This window comes from Scheffersomyces amazonensis, assembly GCF_036850825.1.
Source record: "Scheffersomyces amazonensis strain UFMG-HMD-26.3 chromosome Unknown RJT21scaffold_2, whole genome shotgun sequence".
NCBI classification, from domain to species: Eukaryota; Fungi; Ascomycota; class Pichiomycetes; order Serinales; family Debaryomycetaceae; genus Scheffersomyces; species Scheffersomyces amazonensis.
In genome coordinates, this window is record NW_027042742.1 from 960796 (window position 1) to 981859 (window position 21064).

General features: G+C 30.8%; 13 protein-coding genes and 1 non-coding gene across 14 annotated transcripts; 6 read left to right on the forward strand and 8 right to left on the reverse strand. All coding sequences in view use genetic code 12, as the record gives it.

The window, feature by feature from the left end:
- Positions 1-8: 8 nt before the first annotated feature.
- On the reverse strand, positions 9-1125 carry TOM20 (Tom20p). Its single transcript, XM_064885680.1, has one exon. It carries the CDS (start codon positions 822-824, stop codon positions 309-311), a length of 516 nt encoding a protein of 171 aa, XP_064739385.1. The 5' UTR covers positions 825-1125; the 3' UTR covers positions 9-308.
- RJT21DRAFT_20940 (uncharacterized protein) lies at positions 971-1878 on the forward strand. Its single transcript, XM_064883730.1, has one exon. The coding sequence runs from the start codon at positions 1187-1189 to the stop codon at positions 1790-1792; it is 606 nt and encodes a 201-aa protein (XP_064739386.1). The 5' UTR covers positions 971-1186; the 3' UTR covers positions 1793-1878.
- Positions 1878-3196, reverse strand: MGM101 (Mgm101p). The gene has a single exon (XM_064883731.1). The coding sequence runs from the start codon at positions 2834-2836 to the stop codon at positions 1964-1966; it is 873 nt and encodes a 290-aa protein (XP_064739387.1). The 5' UTR covers positions 2837-3196; the 3' UTR covers positions 1878-1963.
- A 198-nt stretch (positions 3197-3394) lies between these two features.
- Positions 3395-3493, forward strand: RJT21DRAFT_t39. The gene has a single exon. It is a non-coding gene; the product is annotated as a tRNA-Lys (tRNA).
- A 344-nt stretch (positions 3494-3837) lies between these two features.
- RJT21DRAFT_83166 (uncharacterized protein) lies at positions 3838-4011 on the reverse strand (the record flags this gene model as incomplete). The annotated part of the gene is made up of 1 exon (XM_064885351.1): positions 3838-4011. The coding sequence occupies one exon, from the start codon at positions 4009-4011 to the stop codon at positions 3838-3840; it is 174 nt and encodes a 57-aa protein (XP_064739388.1).
- A 743-nt stretch (positions 4012-4754) lies between these two features.
- FRS2 (phenylalanine--tRNA ligase subunit alpha) lies at positions 4755-6672 on the forward strand. Its single transcript, XM_064881128.1, has one exon. The coding sequence runs from the start codon at positions 5027-5029 to the stop codon at positions 6518-6520; it is 1494 nt and encodes a 497-aa protein (XP_064739389.1). The 5' UTR covers positions 4755-5026; the 3' UTR covers positions 6521-6672.
- RJT21DRAFT_118714 (uncharacterized protein) lies at positions 6673-7969 on the forward strand. The gene has a single exon (XM_064881129.1). It carries the CDS (start codon positions 6742-6744, stop codon positions 7870-7872), a length of 1131 nt encoding a protein of 376 aa, XP_064739390.1. The 5' UTR covers positions 6673-6741; the 3' UTR covers positions 7873-7969.
- A 1869-nt stretch (positions 7970-9838) lies between these two features.
- Positions 9839-10579, forward strand: RJT21DRAFT_2034 (uncharacterized protein; the record flags this gene model as incomplete). Its single annotated transcript, XM_064883697.1, has 1 exon — positions 9839-10579. One exon carries the CDS (start codon positions 9839-9841, stop codon positions 10577-10579), a length of 741 nt encoding a protein of 246 aa, XP_064739391.1.
- A 120-nt stretch (positions 10580-10699) lies between these two features.
- On the reverse strand, positions 10700-11787 carry RJT21DRAFT_118716 (uncharacterized protein). The gene has a single exon (XM_064881130.1). The coding sequence runs from the start codon at positions 11695-11697 to the stop codon at positions 10789-10791; it is 909 nt and encodes a 302-aa protein (XP_064739392.1). The 5' UTR covers positions 11698-11787; the 3' UTR covers positions 10700-10788.
- Positions 11788-11803: 16 nt separating this feature from the next.
- Positions 11804-14267, reverse strand: RJT21DRAFT_134536 (uncharacterized protein). The gene has a single exon (XM_064883234.1). The coding sequence runs from the start codon at positions 14218-14220 to the stop codon at positions 11887-11889; it is 2334 nt and encodes a 777-aa protein (XP_064739393.1). The 5' UTR covers positions 14221-14267; the 3' UTR covers positions 11804-11886.
- A 168-nt stretch (positions 14268-14435) lies between these two features.
- SCW4 (Scw4p) lies at positions 14436-16228 on the reverse strand (the record flags this gene model as incomplete). Its single annotated transcript, XM_064883235.1, has 3 exons — positions 14436-15537; positions 15568-16084; positions 16115-16228. 3 exons carry the CDS (start codon positions 16226-16228, stop codon positions 14597-14599), a joined length of 1572 nt encoding a protein of 523 aa, XP_064739394.1. The 3' UTR covers positions 14436-14596.
- Positions 16229-16742: 514 nt separating this feature from the next.
- On the reverse strand, positions 16743-17946 carry RJT21DRAFT_118720 (uncharacterized protein). Its single transcript, XM_064881131.1, has one exon. The coding sequence runs from the start codon at positions 17912-17914 to the stop codon at positions 17216-17218; it is 699 nt and encodes a 232-aa protein (XP_064739395.1). The 5' UTR covers positions 17915-17946; the 3' UTR covers positions 16743-17215.
- A 26-nt stretch (positions 17947-17972) lies between these two features.
- On the reverse strand, positions 17973-18972 carry RJT21DRAFT_20978 (uncharacterized protein). The gene has a single exon (XM_064883735.1). It carries the CDS (start codon positions 18830-18832, stop codon positions 18215-18217), a length of 618 nt encoding a protein of 205 aa, XP_064739396.1. The 5' UTR covers positions 18833-18972; the 3' UTR covers positions 17973-18214.
- Positions 18924-21058, forward strand: RJT21DRAFT_20974 (uncharacterized protein). The gene has a single exon (XM_064883734.1). The coding sequence runs from the start codon at positions 19015-19017 to the stop codon at positions 21007-21009; it is 1995 nt and encodes a 664-aa protein (XP_064739397.1). The 5' UTR covers positions 18924-19014; the 3' UTR covers positions 21010-21058.
- The last annotated feature ends 6 nt before the right edge of the window (positions 21059-21064 follow it).

A 21064-nucleotide genomic window follows, 5' to 3' on the forward strand; every position in this document is an offset into this window, starting at 1 on the left:
AAAATTATTCCATCAAGTGGTTCCTGATGCGGCTTAGATCGAAAGAAATTTAGGTACATTATAAATAGATATAGATATTTATTTAAGGGGACTCTCTAAATATAGAAACTTTTTATTTAGCATAGCATGCATAAAATGCATAAATAAAAAATTAAAGATGGTATATACATGTACATAGACGTTAGAATGAATTACAGCAATGTCCTAGCAGTAAATGTTTGTTATGAATTTGTTAAAGTTTCAGTCGTAACAATATGGTGATAACGTTAAAAAAAATTAAGTTAAACATTTCGTAAATATTGAAGAATTTAATCTAAATCTTCTTCAGATGCCTTAGTTTCTGGGAAACCAGATCCTAAAATATTTGCTACTGAAGCTGGAGGATTAACAGAAATCATCATTACAACAAGTTCGTATACATCTTCTGGAACAGATCTTTGATAAACACCTAAGATATCAGTTGGATTTGGATATACTGCTAAAGCCTTATAGAAACAAACAGCTGCTTCAATCTTAGTAGATTCTTTGGTAGCCAATTGCTCACCTAAAGCAACTTGTTGCATAAAGAATGATTCCTTTTCATCTAATGCAGTTGGAATTGGATTAGATGCTAATTCTTCTAAAAGTGCTTTCTTAACTGCTTCAACTTTAGTTTGTCTTGATTCTTCAGCCAATTTTTCAGATTTCTTCTTTTGAGCAACAGCTCTCTTTTTCAAACTCTTTCTGAATTCTGGTGAATTTCTTCTTTGATAATCAAAGTATCCTACATATCCAACAATGGCAGTAGCAAGAACTACAGTAGTGATTGTGAATGCTCTACTCATTTTTATATATTCTATTATTAATCTATGGTATTAATTATGAATAAGTATTAATAATAACCTAAAATAGTCCCCAATGTATATAGTGAATATCGATTATAAAATTTGAATAAATTTATCATTATAAGCTGTTGCTCGAATTAACTTTCTACTATTCCTAAATCATCCATTTGAAAATTTTTTTGGTGCATCACATGATACAGAATCACATGCACAGTCATGTGCCCGCGCACGAGAGAAAAAAAGTAATCAAAAGAAAAAAGTCAATTAATTTGATTGGGTGAAGGATTTGAAGTGAAAATAATAGACATTAGAACTTGAAGGTTGATCTTATAGATTATCAGTTATTACCATAAAGATTAGTGATGTCTGAACCTATTGAGGCTACTACAACTGAGGTAGTATACCCAGATTCTACATTTAAATTCCCAAATCCATTGGCTAATTTCACCAATGCTAGTGCATATCCTCCATGGAAACCAGTAGATACTAAAAAGCAAACTCTTCAAGTATTTAAATTTGGATTTTATACAACTGTTGGTGCTTATGCATGGTTATATTTATGGAAAAGAACTACTTTTAAAATTGAATTACCATTAGCAGCAGTTGGATTTTTTACAGTAGCTACTGGTACTAAAGGTATTATCACTAATTTAAGAGAAAAGAATGATGGATGGAATACATTTTGGGCTGTTGGTGCTGGTAACTTAGCTTGTTTAACAGTTGGTTTCAGATCTATGCCTCCAAAACATAAAGTTTTAACTGGTATTTTTGGTGCTTCCGTTACTGCTTTACTTGATCATGCATATTGGGCTCAATCAACTAGTTCAGCAGGTCAAAATGTTAAATATTTACCAGCTAATACAGATGATGAAGTTGACAAACAACAATTTTGGGATGTTTGGAAGAGAAGACCTTTATCACAAACTGTTGAAAGTTTAGGTGCTGGTCGTGGTATCTTTAAACCTTAAGTAGTCATTCATTACTTTTCTTCTTTACAGCATTAATTTTTATTATTCACATAGTATTTATATCACACACAACAATTTACAAACAAATTATCGTTCTTATATGAAACAATCTGAAATTTACAAACAAATAGTAAATACTCTATATACAAAGAAGAAACTAAACAAACAAGTCTAAGCTTTTTTATAAGGATATTCAAAGGTTCTAGTCTTTAATTTCCACATCTTCTTCTTTCTCTTAGTAACAACATGTTCAGTAAATTCTTCGTCACAGAATTTCTTTTTCCAAACTCTAATAAAGTGTGGATCCCATAATTCACTTGCTATACCTAAATCCTTACAACATCTCATTAAAGCATTACTTTTACAACCCTCTAAGGCAGTGGTGACTTTACTGTCACCACCAAAGTAATCTTGTTCACCTCTAGCAACACCTATTAATCTACCGTGACATATAAGACCATATTCTCGACTGATTTGTGTGGGAGTAATCAAAGTTTCAGTTCTTGGTGCTAAACCCCATCCCCCAGGACCAAATGCACGATTTAAAATTCTTCTATATTTAATTTCAGGTAAATATAATAATCCATCAGGAGTAATTTCAATATCTTCATTAGCAAGTGGAGCAAGTAAAATATCCGATATTTCACGAGAAAATGAACTTGAACCTAATCCAAAAAATGAATCAGACCAGTTAATAGGTTCGTTGGGGTTTTGAACTGGCATATTGAAAACAGGAGTATCATTAAAAGTGAGGGTTTTTGATGAAGTAGAACTTGGTTGCACTTTAACTTCTTTCTCAACTTTAGCAACAGAATTCTCTTCACCAATGGAAGATGATTGAGTGGCTTCTGGGGTAGCTTCTGATACTACTTTAGGTGTAGTAGTACTAGATCTAACACTTGAAATTCGAGAAGAAGTATAAGCAGTTCTTGGTTTAGAAGCTGTAGCAGTCTTACCATATTTTATAGTGGCTCCAGCAGCATAATTACGCGTCTGAATGATTGATTTTAACCCTTGTCTTAATGACATACTATACATATTCATTTTTAGTAATAACACTGATTTAACTATAGATATTAGCAAAATACGGTATCTGCTTTATTTCTGCTGGTTCGTCTATATTAATATTAATACCTGCATAAAGGTCCCTCTCTGCGCTACCAACTATAAAACTAATATAATAATGATATGAATTTGTATAAATTGGTTAAATAAATTGGTTTGGTAAAAGCATCCAATTCAATTAGTTTATGATTCGGATACCAATTGACTTTATGAATTCAAGATTCAATTTTTATATAAGCTATAATTTTACAATCACAGTATTCTAATTTAACTTTGTTATTTTACAGCTCTATTTTAAAAGGTGAGAATTATCAAAACTTATGTATAAGAAGACATGCGAATCTTAAATTTAGTTAAATGATGTTTAAAACATCATAAAGCTGTTACAAATGTTATAGAATAGGATTTGATAGGAAACTTTGACGACATTGTCGTCTATTTTTAAGAGCATTTTGCGACATTTTTGCCTAAAACGACCATGCGGCTCAGTTTTGCCTCCTTGTGGCAAACTGGCGTAATTTAGTAAAATATTAGAAAGCCTGGCTAGCTCAATGGCTAGAGCGTTTGACTTTTAAGGAATTTAAAATTCACACTTAAGATATCAAAAGGTTGCGGGTTCGACCCCCGCGTCGGGCTTAATTTTTTTTTTTTGCATATCTTTTGTCTAGATTGCTGCAACTTTTAGAATTACACGAAGTCAAACTTAAAAAGATACTTTATATTATAGTACAAAAAACTGAAAAGTTAGATGATAACTAAACGCTACATAAACATCGGAAATATCATCAATACATCGTGGTGTGGTGTTTCCTAGCAGAGGACACATGTCGCAAACACGAAAAACGAAATTAACCCCCAAAAGTATTCTAAAATGAAATAACCTAACAACTAATATTGTTTCAATTGTTATTCAATAAAAATCCATTGTAAAAGTATACATCAAGCAACTTTGACTTTACCTGGAATTTTGATAAGGCAATTCAGTACCTTAGGATAATATACAAAGCATGAAGGATACCTGGAATATAACCCAAAAGTGTTAAAATTACATTAATTAAAAGAGCTATAGTACAACCAAGTTCTAAGAATACTCCTAATGGAGGTAAGATGACGGCAGCAATTATTTTAATAATATCTGAGCAAGTAAAAGCCATTTTGATTTTGATAATTGATTAGTAAAATTGAAGTAAACTAATTTAAATAAACTAAGGTTAAAACTAGAAATTGAGCTTTGAAATAGAAATAAATTAGAGATAATTCTTCCAATATTTATAGTATTAGTATTATTTCATTATTCTTAACCGCATTGTTAATCTTATTAATAAGATCATTGAAATTTACTTGGGATTTTACATTCCTGGTACTCCGCTAAAATTCTGTTGTGCGATGGCCGCATTTAGTAGCGTAAAGGGGAACCAAAAAATAATTTATAGTGATACTTTACAGAAGATGACCATTGCCGCAAAGTTGTAGCTGAAATATTTAATATTGTGATATTTCACATATTTACCATCGAGTAGTCAATAGCAAAAATAGTGGTTAGTTACTTAACTACTCTAGTTTATTGCTGTTTTCACTAGTAATGTAGCAACTAAATTTATGTGGTACGTCACCACCAGCTAAGCATAGGTTTGCTATCGTGGAAAGACTCAGCAAGCTATGAAGTAGAAATAATTTTGACATATTTAAGTGTATAATTTTAAAAAAAAATCAATCTCTTTCAGATAATATGGTATAGTCGGATTTATTAAAGTAAGAGAATAATTGTCCTATAATTGCATATTCTTTACAATAACTAAGATCGACTATGTAAATGAACGTGAATGACTTAATATTTCAAATAAATTCGAGATATGTCAAAATTTTGACATAAAATGTCTAAAAGTAGTAATGTTTACATTAATCATTGTCAGCCTTTTCTCGTAATAAATGGGTTGTCATTTACTTATAGTACTTTGCACGTGATGACTATTCATACTTATATTTACTGTTAGTCCTAAGTAAATTAAAGCACTAAATGAAAATTTTCCAATTTTTTTGGTGAGTATGATTCATCAAACGGTGTACATAAAATAGGGTGAAATAATCTAATTATCGTATATAATCTATCACATTTAACTATTCTACCTTTAATTATCAATTTATAGACATACGACATAATTAACCAATATGTCTGACATACAATTAGATATTTTAAAGGCTGTCAATGACAATAATGGAGTTATTGAAAATACTTTAAATGACTCAACGTTATCTAAATATGATGCTGCAACTTTACATTCTAATTTAACTTCATTATGGTCAAAAGAAATGATTAATTTCAGTAAAATTGAAGTTGATAAATGGACTTTAACTGATGAAGCTCAATCATATATTTCTAAAGGTGCTACACCAGAAGTTCAAGTAGTAGATTTAGTATTAAAATCATTACAAGGTTTAACAATTTCTGAATTAAATACTAATTTAGGTCCAGTAGGATCTGTTGGTCAAGGTAAAGCATTTAAAAATAAATGGTTAGGAAAAGATGGTGATAAATTAATTGCTAAAGTTGATAAATTACCAACTGATAGTGTTTTAGATGAATTAAAAACCATTGAAAAAACTGGTACATTAGCTGATAAGAAAGAATTAACTGAATTAAAGAAAAGAAAATTAATTAATTTAGTTAAAATTGTTGGTTATAAAGTTGAAAAGGCTGAAAAATTCGCCTTAGAAATTACTAATTTTGAAACAGATATTACTTCCGATATGATTACTAAGGATACTTGGAAAGATGCTCAATTTAAACCATATAACTTTAATTCTGAAGGTGTATACCCATCTTCAGGTGCTTTACATCCATTAAATAAAGTTAGAGAAGAATTTAGACAAATTTTCTTCTCTATGGGTTTTACTGAAATGCCTTCCAATCAATATGTTGAAAGTGGTTTCTGGAATTTCGATACTTTATTTGTTCCTCAACAACATCCTGCTAGAGATTTACAAGATACTTTCTATTTGAAAGATCCAGTTAATGCTAAAAAGCCAGAAGATGATGAATATTGGAATAATATTAAACAAGTTCATCAAGATGGTAAATATGGTTCTATTGGTTATAGATATCCATGGAAATCTGCAGAATCATTAAGAATGGTATTAAGAACTCATACCACAGCTATTTCATCCCGAATGTTATATAATTTAGCTAAAGATCCAAAACCTATCAGATTATTCTCTATTGATAGAGTTTTCAGAAATGAAGCTGTTGATGCTACTCATTTAGCTGAATTCCATCAAATTGAAGGTGTTATTGCTGGTTATGATATCACTCTTGGTGATTTGATTGGTTTCATGGATGATTTCTTTGGTAAGATGGGTGTTTCTAATTTAAGATTTAAATCAGCTTATAATCCATATACTGAACCATCATTAGAAATCTTTGCTTATCATAATGGTTTAGGTAAATGGGTTGAAATTGGTAATTCTGGTATGTTCAGACCTGAAATGTTAGAATCAATGGGTTTACCAAAGAATTTAAGAGTATTAGGTTGGGGTCTTTCCTTAGAAAGACCAACTATGATTAAATATGGAGTTTCTAATATTAGAGAATTATTAGGTCATAAAGTTTCTTTAGATTTCATTGAATCTAATCCAGCTGCTAGATTGGATGAAGATTTGGTATGATATCATACTTGATTAAGATAAATATGCATATATACATTTATTTCTATAGAGTAATGGTACTAATATAAACATGTAATAATGAACCACTTAGAACACTACAGTAATTTTTGTGAATGCGCAATAAAGTTATTTACTTGGGGATTCAGCGAAAAGTGAAAATCGAAAAATATTGACTTTAGTTAATTTGTTTAGTAGTAATAATAATAGTGACGAATTTTACAATGACAAGTTCAGAGGAAATTGAAGTAAAGAATCAAATTGAACCTTCTATAGAACAATCTGGAGTCGGTGAAACTTTAGATACATCGATAACAGATGGAGAACCTAAATTTGAATGTAAGTGGAAAGGGTGTGAATCAAATACATTTAATTCTTTATCTAATTTAGTAGGACATCTCAATTCTACTCATTTAAATAATGGAACTCCTTCTTTAATACGACACACATGTCTTTGGGAAGGATGTCCTAGATATTCTATGGAACAACCATCAAGATTTGCTCTTATATCACATTGTCGAACTCATACTGGAGAAAAGCCATATTTTTGTCCAGTACCTGAATGTGAAAAACATTTTACAAGATCGGATGCATTAGCTAAACATGTTAAGAGTGTTCATGATTTACATTCATTAAAAGATTCTTTAAAAGAATTCAATGAAAAAATTACGAAAAATGAAATACCTCATTTCATATCTCCTTTAACTGAATCAGAATTTCTTAAATTAATTGAACTGGATATGGATTTAAAAAATCCATGGTGGTTTTCTAATAATTTCTTAAAAGTATTAAGAGGTGATTCATTAAATGGTGAACCACCAAATAAGAAAGTAAAGATTGGTTCACTTTATAATGTTCCTTATGATTTTAAACAACATAAAGTGGCTGTATTAAGATATAAGAAATATTTAGGAGGTTCAGGTGATGAAGTAGTGGATATTAAAGATGATAATGAAAATGAATTAAATTTAATTCAAAAACAGCAAAAACAAGAAAAGTCAAAGGTCGAATTTGAAAATTCTAATCTCCTTCATGGATCGATTGCTTTATTATCTAAACAATTGAAAGGTCAAAAGGAATTAACGATACCAAAAGACGTAGAAGATGCCAAGAGTCTTGAAGAATTGAAGTCCTTATATAACGACTTTGTCAATAAATTGCATACAGCTAATAAAATTAACGATATTGTCAGTCGGAACTTATCTACAGCTCTCAAAGAAAAAAGGAAGTTATGGTTGATTAATCAACACTTAATTGACTGTAACCTTGAACTAGGTTTACCACCAGAAAAGAGTAGTATACCACAACGAGTTGTAAGAGATAAGATAGATGATGAATTGTTAAGAGAATTATGAATGTTACTTAGAATGTGTACTTATAATCCAGCTAAATATTCTTACTTAGACAGCCATATAGTAATTAGTATCGAGTAAAATAAACATAAAGAAAAGTACCCAATTTCTGGTGCAAAAACCAAGCCTCCTTTATCTATAAACAGCACCACCCTCAAGTAGTTCATCTTTCGAATTTTTCAATTGAAAATGTATATAGGCCACTAGTATTCGTAAATCTAGGTTGCCGTAGCCTATATTATGAGGGATTCAGTGCTTATGACTGTACCCATCTGATATCGCAAAATATTCCGAATATGGAATAAATCAATTTTGTACCCATTTTCTATCCACAAAATATTCCATTCATTATGAAATTTGAAAGCCATCTTAACAAGCTACTAGATGAAGGATGCCCACTTCCATAGTATAGCACGTCATCGGCGATAAAATTTGAACAAACGGATGTCGTACTGATTTAAGGGGTTCGGTGTGATAATTCGGAAATAATTAGAATGTAAGTAGCAAATTGCAGCTAATCTAAACGTAGCTTGAACAAGTAATCATCCCTAACAATTGTCCAGTAATTTTATCATTCCAAATTATTTACAAAAGCATCTTAGACCAAGTAGTAGCTATTACTGAGATGGTCACATCTTCAACGGTTAGAGATATTTGGCCGACAATAATCTATTGTCAATTGTCCCCACTTTTTCTGTTTTGAATTTCTATAACGTCGTCAAGAAACTTGTCTCTAAGGGGATACGCAGATAATAATTATTTCGGAAAATATCCGTTATTATAATCTGGATAAGTAAATGCTCGTAAGTAAAACAATCTATCAAAACGAAATTGTGTATGCTATTGTGACATAAAACTTCAATTATAGTATATATGCTTAAAGAGTTAAGTTGCTACTTAGAAGTATTCAATTGAATTCCGGCTGACGAATCCAATTGCATTGCAACTAATTGAGAAGTAAAAAGGGCGAAATTATACATAGAACATTTTGTATCCCGAGCCATGTATTCTTATGTACTCATAGGTCAGATGGGTAGTGAAAAATAAATGTGATCCAGACTTCAGCCTTGAATAAAACCGTCAATTATGATCGCAGCCATTGTAATTTTGTCTATCAGAAAGTAAAAAGTATTGAATAGTAATATATTATACAGCCGCCCTTGGCAAAATTTTGAGCAACAACTAACGGTAATTATGTAAAGACCCACATGAAAAGGAGTAAGCTGAAATTTGTTAATCTTAGTAGAAATATTAAAAGAATTTTTCAATGTGGTAATGAATAGTGGAGGTGAGTTCGCATTTTTGGAATTTAACCCTTTTGAGAAACTGATTGGAACCTATTAAATCGAAGCATTCATCTGCAATGCTACATAGCGATAGGAGATATTGTGCAATTATAAATTATGCTTAGAGTGGTTTTTTTTTATTAAGTATGCAGCTGTAATCATTATTATTCAATTTGGATATATTCCGTTATAGGATTTGTTAATTATTAAATTTAAATTCTGGGTACCACACAAAAAGTATTCTATATTAATCTAGAGTAGGGATAAATCGACCTAAAATTGATTTTCAATAATTAGTTATTTTCTTTGTGCTATTTTGGGGAATGGTTATTTAATTACAGGGGACAATTATAGTAATAATAATAAGAGAAATACCCGAAGTTAAATTGTAAGTTGTAGACATTGTACATAACGGCTAAATTATAAATATAATTAAACATCCCCTAATCTAAATATAATTCACTTATGTCAAATTTCTTCATTTAGTGTTTGACATTTAGTGTCTCTTACATATTAACCCTTAAACAATTGGAATAGATATATTTATTCAAGAAGGGTATAATACTCTTATGTATTCCGTCTAAAAATCCTTTTAAACTTAATTATATTGTGACCAAACTTTGGTTGGCAATTGTTGCAATTAATTTTGAGGTAATTGTTTGTCATTAAGAGAGCCTTTAATAATGAATATTTCAAATTTGGAAGATCCATTTGATTACCTTGAATCATTTAATCGTTTCAATGAGAATATTAGTCATCTTCACATTGGTAAAGATAAAAAAAATGATACAAGAAATGATAAATTATTAAATCCTAGAATGAAACCTTCTCTTGACAAACGAATGACTTTGGCATCTCCTTTACCAGATAGTAATGATATTCATAACTTCTCTGATCATGAACATTGTCAATTTCAAAATAATATTCATCAAGAACCATCACAAATTGCCATTTATGACGACAATGGTAATACCACTTACTACTATGACAATGATGACCCAGAACAAGATGAAGATCCAGAGAGTGATGATATCTCTCCAACATCAGTAATTAGCATAAAAGATATAAAAAGGAAGAATTCTGGAGTTAGTTATACTGATAATTTTCACCAAATAGGTTCGAATCATTTACTTGATAAATACAGAATAAGTAAATCATCAAATACTTCTCCTACAATGAAAATACCTCTCAGACCTCAACTGAGAATTCCTTCAATTGAAGCAATTGCCCCATCAGTAGGACTCATGATGAGAAGACTGTCAACATCTAATAATGTTGGAAACCCTTACTATAAGCCAAAATTTAAATCAATGACATCTATTCCTAATTTGATTAACTATTCTCAACTCGAATCAAATTCGTCTCCGGTATCTCAAACCAATAATACTGATGCTGATACTGATGGTTTACAATTCAAGTTCTGAGTAGACTGCAAAATATGAAAGAAAAAAAAATTGGTGATAGTGAGTGGTTAGTCTTTTTTTGCCGTTTTGTTCCCTTTGCGTGTGTTTTCAGTTCTTTGCTTTAACAATTTGATTTTTAGTTCTACGATAATGACACTTACGAATTCATTATATAAGTATATACATTGTATGTATTTGTATACATCCTCCCAATTTATTCATTGATATATTTATAAATCACCTATTAAAGGTTTTAATGCTAAAGGAAGTAATTCAGCTGCATCACCTTTAAACCCCCATGTATTTTCTACTTTACCCTGTAATATTTCTGGTTCTATATCAGTATTAAAAATTGCTACTTTACCACCTTTTAATTTAATTCTATCGACATAACTATTGGCAGGATATACTGTACCACTAGTTCCAATAACCAATATTAAATCCACTGAGTTACCAGACTCAATAAAATTATCTATTCTTGTTAATAATTGTAATGGTAATGATTCTCCAAACCATACGACACCAGGTCGTAAAAGTGATCCATCTTTACATACTGGACATTGAGGTAAATCCAGTTCTGCTAATTGTTTAACTGGAGTGAATTGAGGTGATACAGTAACATCTTCATCACCAGTATCTAATGAACGTTTTCGATTTTGTTTATCAAATTCATATTCAGTATCTCTTAAAGCTTCTGTTAATGGATTATGAAAATTATCTCGTTCAACATAATTACACATAAAACTAGTACATTTTAATTCAAATAAAGATCCATGAATTTCATATAAATTATCTTTTTTATGATTACTTCGACTCAGTAATCCATCAACATTTTGAGTAATTGTAATATATTCAATATCTTGATATTGAGATAATTTACTTAATGCATAATGACCCTTATTTGGTTTAGCTTTTAATGCTCCATATCTTCTCCAAGAATAAAATTGCCATACTAATCCTGGATCAATATAAAATGCATCAGGAGTTGCTAAATCAATCATATTGAAATTCTTCCATAATCCTTGTGATCCACGAAATGTTGGTAATCCAGATGAAACTGATAATCCGGCTCCTACCAATGCTACTATCTTCTTAGCCTTTACTACATAATCTTGGAATTCTACCAACTGTTTATTCATTATTGGTTCATTATTTTATTTGTTATCATAATAATTAACTTACCATAAATTCCTTGTTACTAACAAAAGTTAATTTAATTTTCACTGTGCTCGCCCCACCCGACTACAAAAATGTCCCCCCATATAATTAATATAATACAAAAGGTTATTAATTTACAATACTAATTAATCTAATTAAATTAATGATATTTAGTTATTTGTAGTCTGTTGCTGTTGACTTAATTTCCAAGCTAAGTATTTAGCAGAATGACCAAATTCTAATCCATTATTAGTTATAATTCTATTACCTCCAAGAGCAACTGGTGGAGCTCTATAGAATACTATACCTTCACTAGAATTACCATCTTTATCAATTTTTTTTCTTTTATTAACTCCATCAATTACATTAGTTAAATTAGAATCATTTACAATATATGAAAGTACACCTCCTGCCAATAAAGTAGAATAAGTAGATGTTGAAGTATGATAAGTTACTCCAGCTGGTGGAGCACCTAATGGTAAAGTATTTGGAGTTGAAACTCTTCCAAATAATTGTTGATGTTGTTGTTGTTGTAATTGTTGTAATTGTTGTTCTTGTAATTGTTTAGCTTGAGATTCTTGAATTTGTGCTTGTAACAGTTTATATGATCCAGGAAGTTGTTGAGCAATAATAGCTGGTTTTTCTTCAAAATGTGATACTGGAGGTTCTGAAGTTGATGTAGTATAAACTGTATGAGTTATACCACCTCCACCTTTTAATTGAGAAATAGGTGTAAATAAGAAAGCTCTACGACCACTATTAATATCATTATGATCAGGAACAGGAACAGTATTTGGACTAGTAGTATATTGACCTAAATCATCATCTTTAATTGGAGCAGTAATATATACCAGTCCAACTAATGGTGGAGAATTTGGTTGACCAGGAGTTGCATCTGGTATAGCCATTCCAAGATATGAATCTTTTGGTAATAATGAACGAATTGGTGATTCATATTTAATTAATTTTCTATTTTCCTTTAATGGAATTATAGGTTGTTCAGGATTATCTCTAACTTCATCAGGTAAACATGCTTTCCAAGTTCTAATACGATTGAAAACATGAGTGGTTTCATTATATCTAAATTCACAAATAAACCATGGAGCTCCTTCAGGAATTACTCCTGCTGGTAAATCACCCTTTTGATATCTAGTTAAGAAAATAACATAACATGGTCCAACAATTTCACTTACTATATGATCACGATATTGACCTGTCTTACATACTTCATTAATAAAAAATAATCTATCAACACCATGACATGTTTGTTCAGGACGATAATACCAACATGCATTAAAATATCTTGTACCATCTTTAGTTGACCACATACGAAATACTTGACCAACAGTTGGTTTTTCAGGATCAGCTGGATTAGAAATTAAAACCCAATCACCAATTTTATATGTATAACCATTAACTTCAACTGAATCTAATGGGAATCTTACAATTCCATCATTACCTGAAGTACTTGAAATAATTAAATCTTGATCACTCTTACTTATTTCTTGTTGAATAATAACTTGTGCTTCTTTATTAAAATTTTGAAGATCAATAAATTCTTCACAATAAGGATCACTTTCATAATATAATTGAGCATTTGAAAACATAATATCTAAATCATGAATAAATTGATCAACATTTGAATATTTTCTTGTTCTAACTTTAACTCTTATTTCATTTAAACTTATAGGATTAGGAATTCTTTGATAATAATCACTATTAATTTTACTATCAGGTAGTTTTTCAAAATGTTGAGTTAAAAATCTATTATCATTATTTGGATCACGTAATTTCTTAAAACTTTTTAAAATTAATTTTATTCTAGTTTCAAATGGTTTATCAATAATTGGTGGACGACCTCTTCTTATACCACTTTCAATATTTTTAGGGGTTGGAGAAGCTGCATGACGAGGAGCAGCTGGTGGAATATAAACTTGAGGAGTTGAAGGAGGTTGTTGTTGAAGTTGAAGTTGTTGATGTTGAAGATGTTGAATTGGAACATATTGTTCAACTTGAGGAGTTATACTTGGTTCAGCACTAAATTCTCGATCTGGAGCTTCAGTAAAATTCATTTCTTCAACTATAGCTTCATCTTTACCATCTGGAAGATCACCTAAATGAGGATATGCTATTGATTTATTATTTGGAAGTGATCTATCACTCTTTAATTTTGGAATTACCGTTGATAATATAAATTGTTTTAAAAATAATGCATGTTTATATACTTTAGAATCTTTTAAATTATATAATCTAGCATTCCAAGAAATAAGTGCAAGATCATCAACAAATTGTTGAGCATTTTCATATTTCATATTCTTAATCTTTCTACCAACTGCATGTAATGAAAGAGGATTTCTAACTATTTTATAATAATCAGTTCCTGATCGAAGGGGTAATGTATGGAAAGTTGAAGAAATAGATATTCCCTTATCTTCATATTTATAAAACTTCCCATACAATCCTTGTAGTTTAGATGATAATTTTCTTCTTTCTCTATCAGACATATCTTGTACACACTGTTTAATACTTTATATAATTATTCAAATAATTCACAATTTAATTGTTATGGTTCCTATCCTCGTTGTATTTTTTTCGGACGATTGGGATAGCGGTGCGGATGTTTTTTTTATTTGTTTGGTTTGTTTGAATGCGACACGACAATATTCAATTATTGCAAAATGCAAAATGACAAATTTAAGTTCGTTAATTTTGGAGGTATAAAAAAGCCTATATAGGATTACAATATATAAATAATAAGAGGTTACGAGAGAAGAAGTGAAGCAAGGAATTCATTGATATAAAATGAAAATTCTAGAGATTGGTATGTTAATCTTTTATTTAATTTTTTTTTTGGTTCGTGAAACTTTTAGTTTAATTTAATTATACTTCTGGATTACCATAAATTCCCCAATGCTGTTCTACACCATATGGTCCTGGTTCTTTCCAATAATCATTATATAATGTAAAAGCAATTACTTGTTGGCCTAAGAGACTGGTGATACTTTGAAGAGCAGCTGCTTGATTAGGAATTGATGGTACACATTGTCCAAAAGTATCGCCTTGTGTTGGCCATCCAGTTTCTGTGATAAGAACTGCTTTACCATTATTACAGACACTTTGTAAATGTGAAATTTGTTGTTGTAACCATGGTCCAGAATTACTTGGTTGTACCCCACCATCCCAGTATGGATGACAATTAACAGCAAGATAATCAGAGTATTGACATAAATCTGGATTGCCTGCAACAGCAACTAAAGTATCAACTGACACAATATAACCTGGATAAGATGGAACATTAGTTTGAATCCATTGTCTTGCAGTAGAAATAGCACTTTGAATTTGAGCCACTGTAGCAGTACCTGAATTCACTTGTTCATTCCCAATAGCTATAGTGTGAACAATAGACCAACCTCTTGAAGAAGTTGCCACAGATTGTTGAATTGTTTGTAAACCACTAACAACAGAAGCACTATCAATATTCCAAATACCTAAAAATAATTGTTGATGAGATTGTAAGGAAGCTATAACATTCTCAATTCCCGAACAATCAGTACTATATAATCTGATGAGATCATAACTATTCAATTTAGCAATATCATAAGCTACTTCAGCTGCAGTTTTACATGCATTGGCTTTAGTATATGGTGAGTAAGTGATTCCCTTGGCACTTTGAGCTGCTTTAATTGAAGGGGCATATGCCGCATTATTAACTGATGAAATTGATGAGGATATTGAAGATGAAACTGCACTTGCAATGGGAGATGCCACAGATGCAGCAGCCAGTAAAATACCTGCTGGTGAACTAGTACTTGCAACTGTTCCTGAAGAACCAAATAAGAAATCGAAAAGACTTTGAGCATCATATGAAGATGTTGTTAATGTTGTTGGTGCGTAAGTTGGAACACTGGCAATTGTTGGTGGAGGAGCGACAGGGGTAGAAGTAGTAACAGGTTGTGCTGGAGCTACTGGCACTGCAGCAGGAGTTGTTGCTGTTGTTGAAGAACTTGTATCATCATCATCATCATCCTTGAAAGCATCGATGAAAGCACTAAAAGCTGATGATATTGCTTTTCCGAGTCCACCAAAAACACTTCCAGAAGTGGATGAAGTTGTTGCGGGAGTGTTAGCAGCAGAAGGTGCTGCTGCTGGTGCTGGTGCTGCTGGTGCTGCTGGTGCTGGTGCTGCTGGTGCTTGCGATACAGCTGGTGCTGCCACGGGTGCTGGTGCTGCCACGGGTGCTGGTGCTGCTGCGGCTGCGGTTGTAGTGGGAACAATGGCTACTGGTGCCACTGGTGCAGTAGTCGCTGGACCTATGGCTGCTGGTGCTGGTGGAGGAATTGGAATTGTATTTGCAGCTGGTTGTTGGGACTGTGCAGCTACGGTTACAGGAGCCTCAACATTGACAGTTTCAAAAAGGGTAAGATAACCTCTTTTCTTCCTTATAGGAGCTGGTGCACCGGATACTATATCACTTGCTAATATAAAAAATAGCAAATATTGTAAGAAATGCATTTCTTTATCCTATAATTCTGATGGGAATAGTTGTTAATTTGAAAAATTAATTCTTTTTAAGAATTGTATGGGATATTTTCTGATTTCTGTGTTATTAAAAATATTGTAATATATTTGTTTTACTTTGATTGCAAAGGAGTGTAATATTGTTTTAAGCACCAACTATAATGATCCAGCGGTCTTTGAAAGTATTTGAGTGTTATTATTGTAGATGAATTAGAAATTTTTGATTTAAACATCTTTACTTTACACTTCAAGATATATATATGAGTCTTGGATCGCAGCATATAGTCATCAAGACGGATTCTTTGAGCCAATTCATGTTTCTCATTACATTTCCTAATTGGGCGACCTTTGAGATTTGCAGCTAGTACACTTGGGCACGACTATCAGAAAAGTTGCCTAATGCGGTAATTATTTTTCGAGTCTCAGTTAGCAGTTCAAAATTATTGAAGTACAACCTAGAATTTGCTACTCCCAGTTTAGGAATAATGCAATAAACTTCGTTTGGAGTGGGGAATCTCCAAACTACCAAAGAGGTATATAATATAAGGAAATTAGGCTTAGGCAAATTTCTGGTGGGACATACTTTTTACTTTTGCCAATTTAAGTGTCAGTTGCCAACTGGTAAACCCTCAAAAAAAGGGTTGGTCTAGGCTTAGGTTATATCTGTGAGAGAGTAATGTTACTTTTAATGGTTTAACTTCGTGGTAAACTTGAAAGTTGCTATTTGGCTTAGCCTTATTATGCCTTAAGTAGAAATTATGCTTGACAATCAAAGAATGTAATTGGTTGAAAAAGTTTGAATTATTCTTATTAAGCAATTTGACATATTTCATTCATGTGTTTTTCGCTTCGCCCACATGACATTGATCTGGCTTTATCTTACATATATTACGGGGTAACATATAAAGACTAAAATTTAAAAATATAACATTTGATTACATACTATTATACAAGTTAGTTTATTATTTAATGAGGAAATGTTCATCTGAAGAACTTGAAAATATACCAGAATATAACCAAGGTTAAGATTAAAGCAAACCAAAATAGCCATTTGTCCTGTTTTGCTCTTTTCTCGATACTTCTAATGGTACCTTGACTAACCCCTAAAGTTACTAAACTTTGTTCAAACTTTGCTTGAACTTTTCTTAATATTTCATTCTGTTCGACGATATCTTCAAATGCTTGTTGTCCCATTTCCAATATATGATCTAACTGTTGAGATCCTCTAGCCAATGATAATCTTTCGTTGTATAATCCTTCCAGGTATGATAAGTCCTGTTGTTGTTGCTGTTGGTTGGTTGGATCGTATGGGTTTTCAGATGCCTGTCCACCATTTGAATCAGGGTTATGGAGATGTCTTCTACCCAATAATTCTTGTTTATTGTTCTCTTGAGCGATAACTTCTCTCTGAGATTTCAAGCTATCAAATTTAGTAGTAAACTCCAGTAAGTCTTGGCTGAACTTCTCTATTCTACCTTCATGCTTGGCATTTGAAGTCGCATCTGTGTCCTTTTCTACTAAGTCCTTATATTCTCTAATTGTTTTTCTGAATGCAGTAATGGATGTGGTAATTGCACCTTGTAATGATAAAGGGGATGTAGATAAATTCTTTTCGAATTCTAACAAATCTCGAGATATTGTTTGAGTCTGTTTTAAACCATGATTATAGATTGAATTCATTATATCTATCTATACTATATATAAATCTACAATTAACTCTAATATAAGTATGGAAAGTAAAGATAATTTTCAATCCACGTCTGTACTATTTTTTTTTGGTCCTGCCTGTGTGTCCTCTTCGAAAGTAGGCGCGATAACACGGCGATGCTTTTATTATGCGGGAGAATTTACAGTTTGTGCTAATTGTAGTAACGTAAAGGGTCATTATATTGAAGAACTATAAATAAGGAAGAATTATTGTAACAATTAGATGTTTAGAAGTAATGAACAACATGTACAATTTAATATCTATGTATAGTATTAACCAAAGAATCTGATAAAGGCCAAAAGTAAGGCAAATGTACCGGAAGATACCCCAATTAACCATTGCATAACTTGAGTCTTTACTGATTTGATTTGCATTTGCATGTTGGCGATTTCTTCATCGATTCTAGTATATGTATCTTCTATTTTCAGTTCATGGATTGAACTTTCTTCTCTTATTCTACCTTTTTCTAAGTTCAAATCCAATCTGACTCCTGCTTGATTCTTGGTAATTTCTTCTTTCAATCGATTCTTTAAATTGGTCAAATCTGTTCTTAATCTTTCTTGTTCTTTCTTTAATCCCATAAATTCGGATTTATCCATAGTTTGTAATTCACCCTTTAATTTAGCAAAATCAACTTTTTGTTGATAAGCTGTTGATGATAATACTTCTTTAGTTACTAAATTTTTGGTTATAGAGTATATTCCATCATTGATGGCCTTATTGACAATATTCACAGCAGTTTCGGCTTGTTGTTTATTGAATCCTCCTTTCTGTTCTAGTAATTGGACAAACTTCTTGGTATCGAATTTGGTAATAGATGTAAGACTTCTAATTCCAATGTAATTACTTCGAACACATGGTGAACTTCTAATCATTCTAGTACTATACATATTGTACTGGAATGGAATCCTATATATATAATTGAAAGCAACTAATTAACTGTCCATACAAATTGTGTGCGTTGATTGAGTATGTTTTTGTTTTTGTGAGCAAAGAAAAATTTCGATGGACCTTAATCAATTCAAACCCCATTGATTCAGTGTGATATATTAAACCATATTTTTATTACAAGATGTTAAGTCGAAGAACTATTGGATTCCTTAGAAGTTCTGGAAGTGGTCGTATATGTCGTCAATTATTAATAAGTTGTAGAAATTATTCGAGTCTTGATGATTTCAATAAAAATAAGACACATTATACATATGGACAAAACTTTAAGAGTTTAGAAGATTTAGAAAAGGATATTAATGCAGAACTGACTAGTAAGAAAATTCATGAAAGAATTCAAAAACAACTTGAAGAAGAGGAACAAGAACAATTCGATTCTATAATTAGAAATGATCCTCGATTAGTTGGATTAGAACCTGGTAGTCCAGAATTTAAAGAACAATTACATCTTGTTCAAATTAGTTTCCAAGAAGAACAAAAGAAACAACAAAAGAAATATGAATTTTATGAAAGATTAAGAGGGTTAGCTGTAGGAGTCTTTGCATTAGTAACTATTATTGGTGGTCATCAATTATATATGAATTATCCATATGTTAAGACTAAACTTCTTGCTAATATTAATTATAAGATTGATGAAGAAAAAGCTCCAGATTTAACTGATCCAGCTAAGAATACTAAGAAAAGTGATTATTTAGTAACAAAATTAGCAGAAGAATTAAATTCTGTTCGTAATGTTCAAAATTCTCATGAAATTTCGGGTTTATATATAGTTGGAGAATCAAATAATCTGAAGTTACCTATAAGATTAGAATTCTTTAATGATATGCTTATTAAGGATGTTAAAATTTTAAAGGATTATCTTATAGTTGTCACTGATAATGGTCAAGTTTATCACTATCATAAGGGACTTGAAAAGCCAGCTTTAGTAAATTTACCCTTTAAGATAGATGAAGCACAAGTATCAAATGATTTAATATATCTTAAAACTACTAAAGGTGATATAATATATTTCCCTCGAGATGATAAATCCATTGAATTTGAAGGAATTAAAAGAAGAAATTGGTTAGGAATTTCACAATCTCAAATATATCAAAATTTAAATGTAGGAGAATCAATTCAACAATTTTCAACTGGTGAAAATCATATATTATTATTAACAAAATCAGGTAAACTTTTTATTGCCAATACTAAATCTAATCCTAATAATTATGGACAATATGGATTACCTCAATTATCACCATATTCTGATAATAAATCATTTCCAGTGAATCAACCATTTGAAATGGTATTATTGAATAATGAGATTATTCATAATAAAGATGGAAGTAAGATATTATTACCTCGTAAATTTGTTACAATTGCTAGTGGGAAGTATCATAATATAGCTGTTGATTCAAAGAGTAATGTTTGGACTTGGGGATTTAACAAATCTGGAGAATGTGGAATTCCTATAACTATTAATACAGATATTCAACCAGTTCCCAAACAAATTTTACAATTAAGTGATTTAAAGAGAATTTGTCGAAATGTTTTACCAAGTTCAAGTACAATTGAAGGATTTTCAATTGTAAAGGCTTTAGCAGGAGATAATAGTTCATATATTCTTGTTAAGAATCATGAATTTAATCAAGATATTCTTTTAAGTTTTGGTAGTGGTATTAAAGGTCAATTAGGTGATAATAGATATTTACATGTTTGTCCTAATCCACAAATTATGAAATCATTAATGAATTTAACTGAATATGATGAAAATCAAGGTAAAGTTATTAATATTGGTATTAAAGATATTAGTGTAGGTAATAATCATTTATTTGTTACTTTAAATAATTCTGGACTTTATAAAGAAGTAGTTGTTATTGGTGATAATGAATCAGGACAATTTGGTAATGGTAAAGTAATTAAGAGTGCAAAACCAATTAAGATCCCTCAATTAATTGAACCAGAAGATTTAAAAGATGATAAATCAATTAATAATAAGAAATTATCTAAGAAACTTAATGATATTAATAATAATCGTTTACAATTATTAGATGATCATAAATTAAATTCAAAAATTGAAATTGAACAAGTCATTGTTGCTGGTGATAATGGATCAGCTATATTTTATAGACGTAAATAGGCTTTTTCTTTGTATATAGTAAATATTAAATTAAATTAATTAAATTAATTAATTA